The sequence below is a fragment of the Schistocerca cancellata genome, chromosome 4, assembly GCF_023864275.1.
Source record: "Schistocerca cancellata isolate TAMUIC-IGC-003103 chromosome 4, iqSchCanc2.1, whole genome shotgun sequence".
Classification (NCBI taxonomy): Eukaryota; Metazoa; Arthropoda; class Insecta; order Orthoptera; family Acrididae; genus Schistocerca; species Schistocerca cancellata.
The window spans coordinates 203,169,768-203,190,503 of record NC_064629.1 but is presented as its reverse complement, the minus strand read 5'-3'; the positions used below and the strand labels follow the sequence as shown (position 1 = coordinate 203,190,503).

General features: G+C 43.4%; 1 protein-coding gene across 1 annotated transcript in view; it reads right to left on the bottom strand.

Moving 5' to 3' along the window:
* Window positions 1–20,736, bottom strand: part of LOC126184024 (uncharacterized) — a 344,076-nt gene that overhangs the window by 37,119 nt on the left and 286,221 nt on the right. Inside the window, exons 18-20 of the mRNA XM_049926377.1 lie at window positions 19,967–20,145; window positions 9,615–10,757; window positions 9,257–9,500 (exon numbers count right to left, since the gene is read on the bottom strand). Of these exons, the coding sequence (XP_049782334.1) occupies window positions 9,257–9,500; window positions 9,615–10,757; window positions 19,967–20,145 (1,566 nt within the window). The remainder of the gene's footprint in view (window positions 1–9,256; window positions 9,501–9,614; window positions 10,758–19,966; window positions 20,146–20,736) is intronic.

Genomic DNA, 20,736 nt, shown 5'->3' with positions numbered 1-20,736 from the left:
GTTGTTAACGAGTTTGAAAGGGAGCGTTAAGCAACAATCGATCGAAACAAGGGAAAGGAATACAATAACAGCCAAAGGGCGTAGCATCGTGTGATGAAAAAGTGAAGGTAGCAGAGGTTTAAAAAGACCAAACCCAACAAAACCATTGGCCTTGCCGCAGTGGTAACACCGGTTACCATCAGATTACTGAAGTTAATCGCTGTTGCGGTGGGCTAACATTTGGGTGGGTGACCATCCAGTCTGCCAAGCACTGTTGGCAAATGGGGTGCACACAGCCCTTGTGAGGAAAACTGAGGAGCTATTTGATTGGAAGTAACAGCTCCAGTATTATAGATTGACAAAATGGCTCGGAGAGCGGTGTGCTGCACATGTGCCCCTCCATATCCGCGCACAGTGACGTCTGTGGGCATGGCGGCCGGTTGGTACTGTTGGGCCTTCATGGCGTATGCGGGTGGAGTAGAGTAGCAGACCCAGTAAAATCCTTGGATAATATATGAAATATTGAACTAAACTGATGAAAGGAGAAAATATAAAGTAGCAGCAAATAAATAAGGTGAAAGTAAATACATATTTTTAAAAATGAGACTGACAGAAAATGCAAGATGGCAAATGAGTAATGGCTAAAGCAAAAATGCAAAGCTTTAGAAACATGTATTACTATGAGAAAGAGAGATGTGAACTGTAACAAAAGCAAAGCAAACTTTTCAGGAAAGAGAAGCACCTGTATACCTATTACTGGTATGCTATTAGAGCTCTTAATATTCAAAGGAAAGACTGAAAGGTGGAAGGAATATACAGACATTCTATTTCAGGAAAACAAACTTGAAGAGAATATTATAGAAATAGAAAAAGTAGTACACGAATATGAGATGAGAGTATGACACTGTGAGAATAATTTGACAGAGTACTCAAAGACCAAGTCGAACAAGGCCCCTCAAGAGGACGACATTCCCTCAAGTTGTTGGGCTTGGTAGAGCCAACCATGAGAAATCTATTCCACCTGCTACACAAAATACATGAGAAAGTCAAAGTACTGCTGGACTTGAAGAAGAATATAATAAGTACAATTCCAAAGAAGGCAGGTACTACAGGTGTGAATATTACTGAACCATCAGTTTAATAAGTCATGGTTGCAAAATACTGACACAAATTATTTACAGAAGAATGGAAAAACTGGTAGAAACTGATCTCAGAGAAGATCACTTTGGGTTCTGAAGAAATTGTGCAAGCCTAGTTTTATCATAGCAGCTAGTTTTATTCTATCAACTGCTTAATACCAAATCTTATTTGTCAACACTGGGCAACTATTTATTAGCTACTTTGCAGTAATAAGGTTAATTAATGGCACAGGGATCCAAGTTTGATCCATTCGAGCAACTCTATAAAGAGTTTTTGGACTACTGGCGGGCAGCTCAGATTAGTTGGTTGGTTTGAGGGGTTAAAGGGACCAGACTGCTACAGTCATCGGTCCCTTTTTCTAAAAAACTAAAACCACCCAAAGAGAATAAAAAACGAACAACAGGAAAGACGGCAGACGACATAGGACAAGAAATACTCTGACAGAGAACAGACAAAACAAATTAAAATCAAACCGAGTGTGATGGTGGTTGGCCGACCATAGAGATAAAAAGGAAAAGCCAACCACCTAGAACACATTAAAAACTCAGTTTAAAATCGGAGGCCAAAAGCCAGAATCAACATAAAAACAAACTCTCAGATTAAATGATAAAAACCCCCTGCTCGAAGAAAACGTAAAACTAAGCTAGACATTGCATTGTCGTCAGTTAAAAGGGCAGGGAGCGTATCAGGCAGCGCAAATGTCTGCCTGACCACAGCTAAAAGGTGGCAGGCCAACAAAATGGGGGCCACTGTCAAAGCCGCCCCGCAGCGACATAGAGGAGGGTCCTCCCGGTGCAGTAAATAACCGTGTGTCAGCTGGGAGTGGCCAATGCGGAGCCGGCATAGGACTACAGAGTCCCTGCAAGTGGCTCGCAGGGATGACTGCCACACAGCTGTCGTCTCCTTGACAGCACGGAGCTTATTACTTGTGGTCAGTTCGCGCCATTCATCGTCCCATAGTGCAAAAACGTTCCGGCGTAAGGCTGCCCTCAAATCAGTCTCCGCGAGGCCAACGTCCAGAGATGGTTTACTGGCGGCCTCTTTCGCCAGGCGGTCAACATGTTCATTGCCGGGTATCCCAACATGACCGGGGGTCCACAAAAAGACCACAGAGCGGCCGCAACATGCAAGAGTATGCAGGGACTCCTGGATAGCCATCACCAGACGGGAACGAGGGAAACACTGGTCGAGAGCTCGTAAACCGCTCAGGGAATCACTACAGATAACGAAGGACTCACCTGAGCAGGAGCGGATATACTCTAGGGCTCGAAAGATAGCAACCAGCTCAGCAGTGTAAACGCTGCAGCCAGCCGGCAAGGAACGTTGTTCGGAATGGACCCCTAGAGTTAGCGCATAACCGACACGACCAGCAACCAACGAGCCGTCAGTGCAAACAATGCCAGCGCCCTGATACGTGGCCAGGATGGAATAAAAGCGGCGGCAGAAGGCCTCTGGAGGGACTGAGTCCTTCGGGCCCTGTGCCAAGTCGAGCCAAAGGCAAGGGCGAGGAACACACCATGGGGGTGTACGCAAAGTGGTCCGAAAAGGAGGTGGAACAGTGAAAACCCTAAGCCCGGAGAGAAGCTCTTTGACGCGGACCGCGATCGTACAACCTGACCGGGGCCGACGTTCTGGCAGATGGACGACCAATTGCGGGAACAGGAGACGGTAGTGCGGATGCCCGGGCGAGCTAAAAACATGGGCATAATAAGTGGCCAGTAGATTTCGGCGCCTCAACCGCAATGGAGGGACACCTGCTCCGCAAGTATGCTGTCCACTGGGCTGGTCCAGAAAGCACCAGTGGCAAGGCGTATTCCGCTGTGTAGGATTGGGTCCAGTACCCGCAGCGCAGATGGGGATGCTGAGCCATAAAGCCAGGCTCCCATATCCAGACGAGACTGGATTAATGCCTGGTAGAGCCGTAACAGGGTAGATCGGTCGGCGCCCCAGCGAGTGTGGCTCAAGCATCTCAGAGCATTTAGATGCCGCCAACACGCCTGTTTAAGCTGCCGGATATGAGGCAGCCAAGTCAACCGGGCATCGAAAACCACCCCCAAAAACCTGTGTGATTCCACCACTGAAAGAAGTTCACCGTCAAGATAAAGCCGTGGCTCCGGGTGGACAGTACATCGCCAGCAGAAATGCATAACGCAGGTCGCAGGTCTTGGCTGCCGAAAACTGGAACCCATGAGCTACAGCCCAAGACTGCGCTCTGCGGATAGCGCCCTGTAGCTGACGTTCAACAGCTGCAATGCCAGTAGAGCTGTAGTAAAGGCAGAAGTCGTCAGCATACAGGGAAGCGGAGACAGAATTTCCCACCACTGCAGCGAGCCTGTTTATTGCGATTAAAAACATGCAGACACTGACGACAGAGCCCTGTGGTACCCTGTTCTCCTGGACTCGGGAGGAACTATGAGAGGCCGCGACTTGCACGCGGAAGGTACAATACGACAGAACATTTCGGATAAAGATCGGCAGAGGGCCCCGAAGACCCCATCCATGAAGCGTAGAAAGTATGTGATGACGCCATGTCGTATCGTACGCCTTCCGCATGTCGAAAAAGACAGCGACCAGGTGCTGACGGCGGGCAAAGGCAGTATGGATGGCCGACTCCAGACTCACCAGAGTGTCGGTGGCGGAGCGGCCTTTACGGAACCCACCCTGAGGTGGAGCCAGAAGGCCCCGAGACTCCAGTACCCAATTCAAGTGCCGGCTCACCATCTGTTCGAGAAGCTTGCAAAGAACGTTGGTGAGGCTAATGGGGCGGTAGCTGTTCACCTCCAAAGGGCTCTTGCCCGGTTTCAAAACGGGGATGACAATGCTTTCCCACCATTGCGACGGAAACTCACCCTCAACCCAGAGACGGTTGTAAAGGTCGAGGAGGCGTCGCTTGCAGTCCACTGAAAGGTGTTTCAGCATCTGACAGTGAATGCGATCTGGCCCAGGAGCGGTATCAGGGCAAGCGGCAAGGGCACTGTGAAATTCCCACTCGCTGAATGAAGCATTGTAGGATTCAGAATGGTGGGTGCGAAAAGAAAGGCTCCGACGTTCCATCCGCTCTTTAATGGAGCGGAAGGCCGGTGGGTAATTGGAAGAAGCGGAACTAAGAGCAAAATGCTCTTCCAAGCTGTTGGCAATTTCGTCGGAGTCTGTACAAACTGCTCCATTCAGTGAGAGCGCAGGGACGCTGACAGGGGTCCGATAGCCATAGAGGCTTCGGATCTTGGCCCAGATCTGCGATGGAGAGACATGGAGGCCAATGGTGGACACATACCGCTCCCAGCAATCCTGCTTGCTTTTGCGGATAAGGCGGCGGGCCTGCGCAAGCAGCCGTTTGAAGGTGATGAGGTGTTCAATACAGGGATGTCGCTTGTGATGCTGTAGCGCCCGCCGGCGATCTTTAATCGCCTCAGCGATCTCAGGCGACCACCAAGGCACAGTCCGCCGCCGAGGGGACCCAGAAGAACTGGGAATGGCAGATTCTGCGGCAGTAACGATGCTGGTGGTGACCGAGAGAACCACCACATCAATGTCGTCATTAGAGAGAGGCTCAATAGTGGCAATGGAGGAGAACAAGTCCCAGTCAGCCTTATTCATGGCCCATCTGCTGGGGTGCCCAGAAGAGTGACGTTGTGGCAGTGACAGAAAGTGGTCACTGCCACACAAGTTGTCATGCACACTCCATTGGACAGACGGTATGAGGCGAGGGCTACAGATCGAAAAGCGAAAGGTCGATGGCGGAGTACGTGCCATGCGCCACGCTGAAGTGTGTGAAGGAACCATCATTTAAAAGTGAAAGATCGAGCTGTGCCAATAAATGTTCAATGGTGGCGCCTCGACCTGTTGCCACTGACCCACCCCACAGAGGATTATGGGTGTTGAAGTTGCCCAGTAACAAGAAAGGTGACGGCAATTGGGCTAGCAGCGCAGCCAGCTTATGCTGTGCGACATCACCATCTGGTGGAAGGTAAAGACTGCAGACGGTAATAGCCTGTGGCGTCCGCACCCTAACAGCGACAGCCTCTAAAGCTGTTTGTAGAGGGACAGACTCGCTGTGAAGAGAGTTAAGGACATAGATGCAGATGCCACCAGACACCCTTTCATAAGCTGCTCGGTTCTTATAACAACCCCGATAGCCACGGAGGGCGGGGGTTCGCATTGATGGAAACCAAGTTTCCTGAAGAGCAATGCAGAAGAAAGGGTGAAGGCTGATAAGTTGTCGGAGCTCAGCTAGATGATGGAAGAAACCGCTGCAGTTCCACTGGAGGAGGATATTGTCCATGTCCGAGAAAGGCGTGACGGGCTGGGAAGGCAGATTACGCCGCTGGGTCACCTGCTGCCTCCGATGGAGCACCCGTGCAAATGCTATCCATTGTGTCTGAGGGACCGGCGAGATCGAGGTCTTCAGCGGACGCAAGAATCTCCACCTCATCCTCAGACGCAGAGCTTGTAGATAGCAGTGGAATAGGAGCCACCGCAGGTGCCTTGGTCTTACGGGGCTTCGATGTCATTTTCTCTCGCTGTTCCTTCGGTTGCCGTTGTTGAGAGGGCTTATTGGTGTCAGTCTCCGGAACCGAAGATGATCGCGAAGCTCGACGACCAGCGACCTGTGGCTTCTTCAGCCACTGGTTGGTGTCTGCTGTGCCGCTGGTGGGAACCTGGGAAGGGAGGGACCCAACGGATCCCTTTCGAGTGAGAGAAGCCGAAGAAGACTTACGCTTCTCCAACTTAGAAGTGGGGACTGGTGTCCCCGTTGGTTTAGTGGGTGCTGCTCCCGAGGTAGATGGTGTGGGAGCAACAGCTAGAGAAGGGGCCCCCATCGTCAAGGGGGCATGTGAGGTCCTTTGACACTGAGAGCTGACTGACTGTGGTGCAGCTAAAGGAGCTGGAGCAGGAGTGACAGTGGAGGAATAAGATGACATCATGCGCACTGGATGTAGCCGTTCAAATTTCCGCTTAGCCTCAGTGTAAGTCAATCCATGATTTTGCATTCTGTCTGTAAGATCCTGCAGTCTGGCGAGCAAGGTGAATGAGGCTCTCCACAGTTGACACAGATGGGAGGCGGAGCACATGGAGTATCGGGATGAGATGGGCGTCCGCAATCTCGACATGTGAGGCTGGAAGTACAGCGGGAAGACATATGGTCGAACTTCCAGCACTTAAAGCACCGCATCGGGGGACGGATATAGGGTTTGACGTCACAACGGTAGACCATCACCTTGACCTTCTCCGGTAATGTATCACCCTCGAAGGCCAAGATGAAGGCACCGGTAGCAACCTGATTGGCCCTCGGACCACAATGAACGCGCCGGACGAAATGAACACCTCTACGCTCTAAGTTGGCGGGCAGCTCCTTATCAGACTGCAAAAGTAGGTCCCTATGGAAAATAACAACCTGGACCATATTTAAACTCTTATGTGGTGTGATGGTAACTTTAACATCCCCCAACTTGCCACAAGCAAGCAACCTGCGTGACTGGGCGGAGGATGCTGTTTTTATCAAAACTGACCCAGAGCGCATTTTAGACAAGCCCTCCACCTCCCCAAACTTGTCCTCCAAATGCTCTACAACGAACTGAGGCTTCACAGATACAAAGGATTCCCCATCAGCTCTGGTACAGACGAGATACCTGGGCGAATACGTCACTGTCATTCATTGCCTTTCGTTCCTCCCATGGTGTGGCCAGGGATGGGAACGACTTGGGGTCATAAACGTTAGCTTTAAAATGAGCCCTTGAACACTTAGAGACTGCTGGTGGCTGGCCACCAGCAAGAGATGATGTACCACGCTTCATTGCGGGACATCCGCCCTGATGCCACCTACTCCGACCAAGGGCCCTCCCCATGGGTGCCACCCAGCCACAGCAAGAGCCACCTGGCAGGATGGCCATTGCCGGGAGTCCTGATGCCCCAGGGAGATGGGCATCTACTCCTTGGCATACACAGGGAGTAAAAGGCGCAGGCATCAGTAGAGTGATCCCTGTGTTGTCTGGGGGCTACAACCAACAGGGTACATGGCGGCCCCACCACAACAGATTGGCTACCGTGCTGGATCTTAGGTGCAAAAACGTGTAAGGTCGTTGTCGCAGCTAAAAGCAACACTGCACAATGCAGCGTGGTAATCGCACCCAGGGACGTATCCTCGTCCATGAGATGGAAAACGAGCAGAATACCATTGCAACGACGAGAAAGCTGGCTAAAGGTCTCAATGCACGACAGATACAGTGCACCATGTAAGGCGCCCTTCCCCAATTGGCTCACTCTTCGGAACAATTTAGAAAGATGGAGGTCAAACCCGAGAGGGTACCATCATATAAGGCTGAAAAGGTTGAGACTCCTTTTAGTCGCCTCTTACGACAGGCAGGAATACCGCGGGCCTATTCTTACCCCCGAACCCGCAGGGGGTGGGGCCAGCTCTGACTGTTCCACAACTCTTCAATAACTTGTATAATGAACTGAGAAAAAACCTACAGGAATCTACTACACTTTTTCAGAAATACTTTACAGAAAGAAGGAGGTTGTAGCAGTGATGCAGACTGGACTTCAATCACAATGAAAACATAACAAAAGAGCTTCTTGCCAGGCCGTGAAGGCCCAAGAGATGTCTACCCAGCCACCGTGTCACCCTCGTCCCTGTGGCATCGTGCAGATGCTGTATGGAGGGGGATGTGGTCAGCACACTGCTCTCCTGGATGTTTTACACACTTTCCAGACCATGGAGCTGCTACTACTCGGTCATGCAGCTCCTCAATTGGCATCACGACACTGAGTGCACCCCATACCAGGCATCCCACCAAGAAAAATTCATTGTCAGTACTGGCAATCAAACCAGGTCCTCTGCATGGTACCCTTCTACACTGATCGCTCAGCTACTGAGGTGGACATAAGACTACTCTGCATAAATGATTTATAATAAGTTAATAGGTGACTGGTCATCTACAGCAAAAAAAAAAAAAAAAAAAAGAAGAAGATTAAAACTCTATAGTAGTGCTATTCCCCCATACCCTGAGGGGGACCTAAGGTAGCAGTGTTCAGGAATCACAGGAGGAAACATCAGTGAGCTGCCATTACCAAGATCTACGTATAATCTATTGGCAGATGTGGTCTGTTGAATACTCCACAGCAATTCTTGGTGACAATGTTGAAATGTGTTATTCATGCTCAATATCCATTAAAAAAAGTAAATGTTAGATATAAGTTTTCCACCGAATACCAAACAGGCCATCATCACAAATGGATTCAGTTTGCAATGACAACATGAAAGGAAACATTTACCCAACTGAAGGCAATATCGAATAACGAGTCCACTCACAAACTGCATCATAAACAACTGCCAGTAAAGACTTCCACGGTCATTGTCTGTCAATAAAATTCTTCTGGATATGTGACCGCATTATCAAAATGTAAACGTCTCCAACATTTTGGCTATTGTTGCAAATGCTCTTCCTCAGGTGCTGAGCTGACAGTCAGGAGGGCCATTTGCAACAGTAGTCGTACCTCAATGTTTCAGCTCAGAAACTACCACCAATAACAATTTTTGTACTGAACATATTAATTCTAGCCAACAAAACTGTCATTGGTATACATCATCCTGCAATAAACATCTACAAAGAAATTCATCAACACCCATCTTCAACCTCATGGCTGAAGTCTACAATCAACATATACTAGACTATAGCATATCAGGATAAGATACTTTAAACATGAACTGATAGCCACACAGTGGCTGCAACTATTGTTTGAAATAGCCTTTTCAACTATACATTCAGGTGATACATTCATAATGTCTAACACACTAGCTCAAAAGACAGCATAAAAATGATTTTTTTAAAAAATGATGTCATGTTTGCTCTTAACTGTAACTGTTACAGCTTAAAGTAATCATGATATCACTTAAAAAATTAATGAAAGCCATGATTTGTTTTACATGAAGTTAATAACAATGAATCACCGACTTTTAGTTCAGTTAACGAACAGCAGTTAATTCAGAAGGTATTGTACATTATGGTAATTTCTCATCTAGGAAGAACTAACGAATTTCAATTCTCCCCCCCCCCCACGACTCGGCCATATTAGTTAAATACTATAGTTTCAGAAACTGGTTTCATTGACATTTAGATTTTTAATATCATCTCACCTCTTTTATCATCTACACTTTCAGTATTTACAATCAGCGGTAGAGCTGCTGATTCTGGAGAACTGTCAATAGTATTTCTTTGTGGGTGATCCTCATCCTGTGACACGGATGAAGTGCTGCTTGTACTGCTTGAACGACTCCTTATAATTGTTGGTGAACAACATGTACTTTCTTTTTTAATGACCCCCTGTTCTGACCCACAACCACTGTGTTGTTTTCTCTGACGGTATTCAGATATGGAAAGCTGTAAAAAAATAAAATAAAAACGGAAGTTTCATACCACATTTAAACAACCAATATGTCAAACAAACATTTAAACCACATGAAGAGCTTAAACAGAAGGCATGCACACTCCTACCGTTCTGACCTTGCGCTTGGCAGGTTGAACCAAGACTGTGTTCACTCTCTCTTCTTGTTTTGTTTTCTGTTCTTCAAGACTTTTCTGAACTGACTGACATGGGTTTATGATTCTAGTGTGTTCCTCATCTCCTTCTGCACTTTTACATGAACTTATCACAGAACATTCTGCAGATGTAACTCTATAGTTATGAGTTGTTTGCAATATGCCTCTTTCCCTCCGAGTTTCATTACAAAACAGTGAAGTGCTGCTTGTTTGTTTGGCTGCTGGTGCACACTCATCGATATCTGTGTCATCCCTTACAGACACTTCATCTTCTTCTTCCTTATTTTTGTTTCCTATTCCATTGCCTTCATGCTCCCCTTCCTCATCCATTACGTCTGTCCCAGAGTTTCCTCCTCTTCCTCCAGCTTGTCCTTCACCTGATACTGCTTCATAACCACCAACATCACCATCTTCTTCATCCCCATTATCATTAGCATCCTCTCCACCAGCAGCATCATGATCATCATTGTGGCCATCATCACCACCACCACCACCACCATCATCATCATCATCATCAATGTCATCACCTACTTCTTCTGTCTCTTCATCTTCTTCAATGTCAACATCCTCATCTTCTTCTTCATTGTCACCTTCACCACTACCACCAGCACCACTACCACCAGCACCACTACCACAACCACCAGTGTCATCATAATCTTCATTTCTCGACTCCTTGTAAGAAAATTTGCTGGCCTCTCCACTTATTATTTCATTAGGGGCTGAATCACAATTTATTTCACAGTCCTGTTGTGAGACATAATTCGCTTTTTGTTCTGCATTCCTGAAATTTTTGTCTAATCCAGCAAATTCAGATTCAGCATACTGAGGATAAGACCCAAAATTATGTTGCTGACGTATAACAGTGGGATGTGCAGCCTTGATGACATGACTTTGGTTTTGTTCAATGTTTACACTGTATGTCAGTTCTACAGGAGAATCTTGAACTGGCCGTAATTCTGGTTCTTGTGCTTCACAACCTGATGCACCATACTGATCCTCCTCTTCCTCCTCCTCCTCATCCTCTTCTTCCTCTTCCTCTTCATGAATAGACTGGCTGTCTTCCAAGGAGGCATTAGTATCGTCTTCATCACAGCTCACCTAAAATAAAAATGACTCATTACACAAAACAAAGAACATTATACATTTAATCTTTCCTATCTCTCAAATTCTACTAATGGAAGCCATTAAAGCAAATGAGTACTCTTCCAGTTATTTTAAGCCATTAAAGTAAATGAGTACTCTTACAGTTATTTTTTTATCATGCAAGATCCACAGGCAGGATGTACAGGAAGGAACTAGAGGGATGCACAAGTTGGAAAGTAAGTACATGATGTATTCAGCACAAAGAGAGATGGAAAATGCCCCACACCACACGCTTAAGCTGTTTTCGCCCCTGGCAAATAGCAACAATGCATTCTGTTCCACAAGGGAACACTGTTTCAGCTTCCAACTCTGTTCTGAAAAATTAATCTACTCTGTAAACAATTGCCGTCATTTGTTAATCTCAAAAACATTGTGCTTGTTTTACTTGCCCATAATTAACACTGTGATTGCTAAATAGCCTAACATTACCTACATTACAAATATAGTGGGGAAAGTTCTGACTGGATGCAAATAGTTTAGAAGGGTCAAATCGCTTACTTTCGGAACATTTTTCTGCTTGACCATAATGGATTTTGATGAAATTTCATTTGACCATTCGCACATGTCTCTAATGAACATTGGTACAGTTTAACATTCATCAAAGAAATACCAGCTGCAATATTGCCACTTGTTTGACTCCACGCGCAGAGTGAGGGTGAATTTCTGGTGACTTTGATATGTTATATCTCGGGCAATATTTTGTTGAAAAACAAAAAATTTGGCCATCTTGTATAACTTTTATGCATAATAAGGAAAGAATCTTACAAGCCATATTCACCTAGAAAATTTTAGGGAAAAATCACCTGAAAAAAATTCTAAGTTTGGTTCTTATATCCCATGGACTAAAGGTATGACGAACGTGGAACTTGGCATGTAGTAACCTTACAACACAAAGTTTTCAGATATAAAGTGTCTTCTATGTACCACTTTCTAGAATGACAAAGTTAAGCACATCATTGAAAATTATGTGGAAAGAAGAAATAAATCTGTATTTTTGACCTTATTTTTCAAATAAGTTGTACGAATAAAATGTAAACTTCAGATTCTTTATTTCTTAGAGTAAACGCATGCTAAACATGAAACTTAATATAGAATAGGTTGATTGCACAATGATGTGGAATAGAAGATTTCATTCACCTACTATTCTCCAATGATCTACAACTTTGTCAAAAAGATGATGATTCTTCTGAAAAGATGAAAATAGTGTATAATTCTTTTACAAATACCATTTTGTATTTAAGCTTCAAAATCAGTCTTCTTTGAAACAACTTGTTTTAAGCCCCTGCCTCCCCTTCCTCACAGAACAGTGGATTCAATTTCCAGCATGGGCTAACAATGCAACATAAACTGGAGTGAAAAAATTGCACTACAAATACAGTAGTAACTTTGGACACATCAACATAAGGTTTTCCATTATAAAATATCATTCATGTACTGCTTTCCAAATGTCCACAAAAATCAGCTGAAGTTTGATTTTCATAAAAGTTACAAAAAGTAGATCACATTGAATTTGATTTTAGAAAATTTTTTATATAACTGTTTTCAAGCTAATCACAGTCAGAAAGAACATGTTTTCAAGCATTCAGAAAATCACCTTAGATTTTCCAATGTGCGCTAATAATACCTGAAAATGACAGCAAATTTGAGTGAATGCACTGCAGCAACAGGCTACATTGCAGCAACCTGCTGTCCGTGTTTCATTGCATGTGGTTTTTATCTTTAAATTGACAAGTAACATCTCACTGCATTTCATTCATCCATGGCGACATTGTTTAAAGATTATGGCTCACATAAATAATCAATAGTCTTCCAACAACGACCGGAGAAGGTCGAGTACTTAGCAAATGGCTTTGTAAGCCGACAGGTACCACCACAAGGCTTTGAAACCTAAATTAAAAAAAAAAAAAAACAAATTAAAGACTTGGGAATCTGGATGAAGAAACCCATCAGTGGCTCGTATTGCACAGCTATTGAGCGTGATCCCTACAGTGATCGGTTTGCCAGTTTATGTTCTTGAACCGGTAGTGAAATACTACTTCTCAGTTTAAAGAGAAAAATCACATGCAATGAAATACGGGCAACAGGTTGCTGCAGTGTAGGCTGAAGCCATTGTGCATTCCATTAACTCTGCCATAATTTTCAGGTATTATCAGCGCACAGAGGGAAAATCTAACTTAATTCTCTAATCGCTTGAAAACATGCTCTTTTTTACTGTGATTATTTTGAACTCAATTATGGAAAACGGGTTTTTTAAAAGCAAATTGAATGTGATCTATTTGTGAATATTAAAAAAAATCAAGTTTGAACTGATTTTGGAGAAATTTGGAAAGCAGTAAGTGAATTTTATACTGGAAAAAGCTTATGTTGCTAAGTCATCATATTCAAAATCACAGGTTTGGTTTCACAACTTTCATCAGGGCGACATAAAATGCCAAAGTTAAAACTTGATTCACAGTGCAATATTTCTTGCCTCAATTTATGTGGGACTGTTAGCCTATATTGGAAATTAAACCCACTGTTCAAGGGGGAGAGAGAGAGAGAGAGAGAGAGAGAGAGAGAGAGAGAGAGAGAGAATGGAGATCATTGGTAAGTAGTAGGTGAATGAAATTTTTGTATTCCACAGCCTTGTGCTACCAACTTATTGCATATTAGAGGATGTCAAATTAAACACCTTTCATCTGTCAAATTTCCAAGCTTATTTTACTTGGTAACCAATTTCAGCATTATACTTCACCATCTTCAGGCCCCCAAGCAACGTGTAGGAAGAATCTATGTCAGTAGATACATGCTACAGAGGTCACTTCAACTATCACTGATCAGCAGGTGCTAGTTGAAGTGATCATTGTAGCAAGTATCTGCTAATACCAGTATTGCTGGCCCTTGTTTAGATCCAACCAAGGTAGATTCTTCCCACTCGTCATTCAGGAGCCTGAAGATGGCATAGTGTAACACTGTAAGTGGTAGCCAAATAAAATAAGGTCGAAAATTTGACAGCTGAAAGTTGTTTAATTTGCCATTCTCAATCAAACAACTGAGTCCCGCAACCATCTTTAAAAAGATGGACATACTGAGCATTGCATATTAAGTTTCATGTTTAGTATGAATGTACTCTAAGAGATAAGGTATTTTAGAACCTTTTTTTCGTGCCGCTATTTTTGTGCCCGACTTTGATTCAAATTATCCACACTACTGGCCATTAAAATTGCTACACCCTGAAGACGACGTGCTACAGACACGAAATTTAACCGACAGGAAGAAGATACTGTGATATGCAAATGACTGGCTTTTCAGAGCATTCACACAAGGCTGGCACTGGTGGCGACACCTACAATGTGCTGACATGAGAAAAGTTTCCAACCGATTTCTCATACACAAACAGCAGTTGACCGGCGTTGCCTGGTGAAACGTTGTTGTCATGCCTCGTATAAGGAGGAGAAATGCGTACCATCACGTTTCCAACTTCGATAAAGGTCGGATTGTAGCCTATAATGATTGCGGTTTATCGTATTGCAACATTGTTGCTCGCGTTGGTCGACATCCGATAAGTGTTAGCAGAATATGGAATCGGTGGGTTCAGGAGTGTAATACGGAACGCCGTGCTGGATCCCAATGGCCTCGTATCAGTAGCAGTCGAGATGACAGGCATCTTATCTGCAGGGCTGTAATGGATCATGCAGCTACGTCTCTATCCCTGAGTCAACAGATGGGGACGTTTGCAAGGCAACAACCATCTGCATGCACAGTTCGACGACATTTGCAGCAGCAGGGACTATCAGCTCGGAGACCATGGCTGTGGTTACCCTTGACACTGCATCACAGACAGGAGCACCTGCGATGGTGTACTCAATGACAAACCTGGGTGCATGAATGGCAAAACGTCGTTTTTTTTTTTTTCCGGATGAATCCAGGTTCTGTTTACAGCATCATGATGGCCGCATCCGTGTTTGGCGACATCACAGTGAACGCACATTGGAAGTGTGTATTCGTAATCGCCAAACTGGCGTATCACCCGGCGTGATGATATGGGGTGCCATTGGTTATGCATCTCGGTCACCTCTTGTTCGCATTGACGGCAGTGGACATTACATTTCATGTGTGTTACGACCCGTGGCTCTACCCTTCATTCGACCCCTGCGAAACCCTACATTTCAGCAGGATAATGCACGACCGCATGTTGCAGGTCCTGTACGGGCCGTTTTCGATACAGATAATGTTCGACTGCTGCCCTGGCCAGCACATTCTCCAAATCTCTCACCAATTGAAAACGTCTGGTCAATGGTGGCCGAGCAACTGGCTCATCACAATACGCCAGTCACTACTCTTGATGAACTGTGGTATCGTGTTGAAGCTGCATGGGCAGCTGTACCTGTACATGCCATCAAAGCTCTGTTTGACTCAATGCCAAGGTATATCAAGGCCTTTATTATGGCCCGAGGTAGTTGTTCTGGGTACTGAGCTCTCAGGATCTATGCACCCAAATTGGGTGAAAATGTAATCACATGTCAGTTCTAGTATAAAATATTTGTCCAATGAATACCTGTTTATCATCTGCATTTCTTCTTGCTGTAGCAATTTTAATGGCTAGTAGTGTAGCATTATTAACATGCATTGGATAATGAAATAAACTTTTCTTTGTGGTTAAAACTATGGTCTTTCTAATGAGCACAGTTTGGAAAGTTTTCTAGAACACAGTTTTTTGCAAAATCAGGTCAAAACTATTGAATTTTTGATCTTTTTACAAAATGTTCAACTATGCACTTCATTTATTAATTTTGAAAGTGGTACACATCCTGTAGTGCATATTGCTGCTAGGTGTAGCAGAATGATGTTACTGCTTCGTGCAGCCCAAGGTAGACTGCTCCTTGCTACTATGCACTGTCCCACAAACCACCCTCTTACAGTTACATCACTTTAGATGTAGTTGTCGTGATGATGTTTGTCATTTCTTAACACACCGTATTTTAGATTTTCTCAGTGTACTATCATTTTGAATTATTGTTGTTTATTCAGCTGAGTGGTATCTTGCAGATGGTGTGACAATCTGGCAAGCTGACTCTTTACCACCTTCAGATTGTCCTTATGACAGATTGCCTTCCACTGGCCACCACAGATAAATCACCTACAGATGGTCATGGGCCTGTAAATGTCTGGGAGTGCCTGCACTGGGAGAGCGGAGAAGTGGTGCCTAATTGGGACACAAGCGGCAATCCTTACTGACCCTGTGCTGCTGACACCAGGCTCGTGACATTGCTGATGCGAAGGGGGTGGGTTTCGTAGTGTGGTCTTAGCTCTTCAGATGGTGTGGCATGAGTGATCTTCCCACTAGTTGCCATTGTGCTAGTACTAAGCCTTAATTGGTTTTGAATCGATCTTTATTGCTGCATTTGTCATATAGCAATATCTCTACAGATTCTTTTAAGGCACCATCCCAGAATACGTCAATCTGTTGTAACAATTTAGTGCTGTCATAATTAACAAAGTCTTTATAGCACACTGGATCTGGTGGCTGTCCTAACTGTTCTTAAAGGAAAATGTTTGTAGATGCAGCAATTCTGCTGCTAAACTCTACTGGTAGGAGATTCGGCATGCTATAAACCGAAGAAACCTACTATGCCACAGCTTGCAGAGGAGGAAGGAAAACCTTTTGCGACATTGTCTACCCCTTACATCTGGAACATCTCGGTGAAAATTGGAAGAATAATTTAGAAATATAATTTTGCGTATGTATTTTGCTCATCACATATGAAAAAGATGTTGGGACACCTGGGACTCCAGATACCAGGAGTTGACAACGACCCATGGCAGTGCAGAAAAGCTGTGTAGAGCAAAGTGTTACAAGGATAACGACTAACTAACAAAATCAGCTGTCACAGAATACTGCATCTCTGAAGGACATATCATGAATTATGATGACACCAAGTTGTTGCAACAGACAAATACATTCTGGGACTGTATCTTATGATAATTTGTATAGAACAGTACATAAAGAGAGCATTTTCCATCTACATAAGGACTGGGACCCACGTGTTTAGTTTGCTCATAGCTGAGATCATTTCATACAGATGCCCCTAAGTCACATTAGTTGTGTCCTGAGCTCAGCAGTGGCCGCAAAGAAACTGAGGACTATGACTTGCGCTCCAATGGCACACTTCTCCCTCGATCTTTCCAGTGGAGCTGTGCCACGGCATGCAGGTCCATGACCAACAGCAGCAGGAAGGTGATATATATGGATTGTGCCCAGCAAAAAACGATTAGTCCTCGGGACAGCCTGAGGAAGGTAACAAGTCAGCTTGCTGAAATATTGCACCATCTGGACAACGGCACTAAGCTCATTACCTAACAACACTTAAAAACAATTTATGACTATGTTTTTTTAAACAGTTTCATCAAGTATTTGTGGCAGAACTAAATTTAAAAATATTACCATTTTACAGATATGATAATACAAACCTATCAAGAATCAATGATCAGTCTGGGTATTTAGACTTCCCAGACAAATTTCTTTAGGAATGGAACAACAGTTCTAGATGAGATGTGAAATGAATTCTGACTAATATCATGTGTAATGGCATGACGATAAGCAACACTGAATGTTTTCGGAGGATCTCACTTTCTTCATCATCATCATCATCTCAGCCTTTTCCCACGTCATGTGGGGTCGGCATTGCTTTGCTGGATCCTTCTCTTCCATAAATGCCTATCCAGTGCTTCTTCTCTTAGCCATCCTTTCTCATGTAGGTCCCCTGCCACCTTGTCTTCCCATCTCAGTTTCAGTCTTCCTCTTCTCCTTCATCCTTTCATTTCTAGGTCTTCAACTCTTCTCCCCACGTAGTACTCCCCTCTTCTTTGAACATATCCATACCATCTTAGCCTACTTTCTTGGATCTTCGTCCCTATGGGCCCCACTATCACTGTTCCCCTGATGTACTCATTCCGTAGTCTATCCTTTCGTGTCGCCTCACTCATCCACCTTAACAATCTCATTTCTATAACTTCCATCTTTTTCTCTCAGTGTTTTGTAATTGGCCAAGATTCTGTGCTATACAGCATCACAGGCCTTAGCACAGGCTTGTAAGGCTTTCCTTTCATTCTACAGCTAACCTTCTTATCACACAGTACTCCACTCAGGAATATTTCGCAGGATCTCACTTTAATAAGGATTAAAATAGTAGTTCGAAAGTCTACCTGAGTAACATGGTTTTTCAGTATTTTTTTCCAAAGTTTTATACAAAATTTATAATTTATATAATGATATGAAGTAACTTCATCATTTGTTATCAATAAATTCAGCTGCGATACTTTCCAGAACACTTTTTAACTTGAGTAGAACAACTAAGTGTGTTACTGCAATTTCACTTCAGCAAATCTTGCAGAACAAAGCAGCGAGGGTACATCCAAACACACACTGATCACAGTGCTTAAATCTTCTACACAACATAGCACAACAGATCAGAGTACACTAGAATAGGACAGAAACTGCTGCTACTATAATCTGCCTATTTAGAAGACATGGTGCTAATTAAACTTATATTTTGCAAGAATTTCCGTGTATTAAATGTGAACATGTCAACACGTAACATTTCAAGAGTACAACCCACTGAAAGAAAGTGTGGAGTAAAATTAAATGTGTGAGAACAGAAGCTAATGAAACTTAGATTCTTTGACAACCCTCCTTTCCGTAAAAATTATATGTAACTTTGACAAGAACTTCAGTGAAATGGTTAGGATATTTTCTGAAGAATTTGGTTTATACATGGTGTTTCAATGATGACAAAGGTGACAATAATACATGCCTTGAGTAATGGTGGTGAAATGTAACTGCATCAATTTGAGATGGAAACTCTGGTCCAGAAGCGACTGAGTGTAACATTAAAAGCAAAAATTCAAATTTACTCTTGCTCTCTCAAGAATGGTAAAGTCCAAGTAGATGCATTAATTTTATTTCTCTGTGAAACTTACAGAAGGTGATACATCTAGAACAGCTATTCAAAGTGGCATCCTCCAACTTCTATGCAAGCATGACATTGCTATGCCAACACATTCAAACAACGACACACACAGCAAGAATTCTTGCCTGATCCTTTTCAATCTTGACAGGTACTTAATCCACAAGACTTTTCACATGACCCTAGAAGAACTAGGGTAATATCACATGAATATTTGAAGCATAAAACATAATCTCACTCTTTCTATCCAAGGAACACCTGGCAAAACTCTTCCAGAGCACGACGTTCACAATGAGTTGGGATCCATCATGTAATAACATATGTGCGCAGTCAACAAGTGGTTTTTCTTTAATGTGGGGAATATTTCACACAGAAACACTGGATATTGTTGCGGTGAAGAGGGAAACAAGTAGATATGGGCCTGTTATCCAATCACTGAAGATATGTATTCATTATAGAGTGGGAATTCTCAATGGCTGAGTTGTCCCACTACACGTGTGACATTGTAATTTTAGACTCAGCACAGAATTATGGAAAAGTATTCTGAAATTATACAGCAGAAGAACTACACTACATCAACGTCATAAACAGATAATTGAAAGCAAAAACGGGAGGTTCAAAGTATTTGAAATTCATAGTACGAAGTTGCAAATTTAATGACACACAAAACTGATAATGAAGAAATGCAAAGTCAAATAAGTGAAGAATGACACCTAAGATAAAGCTTTACCAAAATAAGTGACACAGATAGAAAATAACCAAAATTTCTCTGATCCAGGTGTAAAATAACTTACACATTTTATACAGTAGTATTACAGTTTTCTTTAAGAAAAGTAAGCAAAGAAATGAGATAAATCAGACTAAATGTAAGAAAAGATTCATGGCCAGAATTCTGAAGATAATTTGAGGCATTACATCCACTCACTGACTGGAACCTTTAACTGTTGATGTACTAATTTATAACCAATCTCCATTTGAGTATTCTAAACCACAACACAATATGCTGATGGGAGAAAAATAAATAAAGGTTACATAGTAACAAATGATTACTAAGGATTATTATATTAATCACACAAACAAAGTTGACACTCGGTGCGGTGGCTGATGGGAGCAACTGTAAATGGGAAATGCCTTTATGGTCGCTCCCATCAGCCACAGCGCTGAGTGTCAACTTTGTTTGTGTGTTCAGTACATCAAAATATTCATTGAAATACTTACCCTGAAATTGTCACAGTTTGCATCATACTGTGAAACACCTTTCGTTGCATCAGCTGTATGGTGCTCTGCTAACATCGTTGGAGTAGTGGGTGGTGTAAAAGAACGTTCTGATGATACAGATGTTCTAGCCAAACGGCGTTTCTTCAGCGGTGTTACATAATCTTGAGAAGGTGGTGAGTCTGTAAAAGCATGTTCTCACTTTAGACCAACATTTGTTGTCTTTTGTACTATACACCCATTTATTTTCAACATATAATCTGCTGTTTCCAGTGAATATCTGATGCAGTTAACAAGTGGGGTAGGTTTAAGACCCAAGCTGAGAAGAGGCACCACGTATGCCCATGTGTTGTATACAGGCTACATCGTAATTGGTAGCGAAAACTTATATGGGTAAATGTAGTACAACATTCCACAAATGAACCATTTGCGAAATGCTTTTGAATGAGTGATAACGAACCATCAAAGACTTCATACTGAAACACTGTCCAGATTAGTATAAATGTATTTGAAATTAAAAAAAACTTTTCAGTCGAATCCTCATATAATTGGGTTCAAACTTCACCCGAGGCCTACCTTAAAGTAAAATAAAATACTGGTGCAGCACCTTAAATGGTAAAATGTATTGTACACATGTACCTGTCAAAAGAGATGTTCCCTGTGTCATCCTCACATTTGGTTGCAGTATGCACTAGTCTCTGCAGTGAGGTACCAATTCTGTCAAACATCCAGCAGATCACCTCACAACTTGACAATACCAAACAATTTGTTGC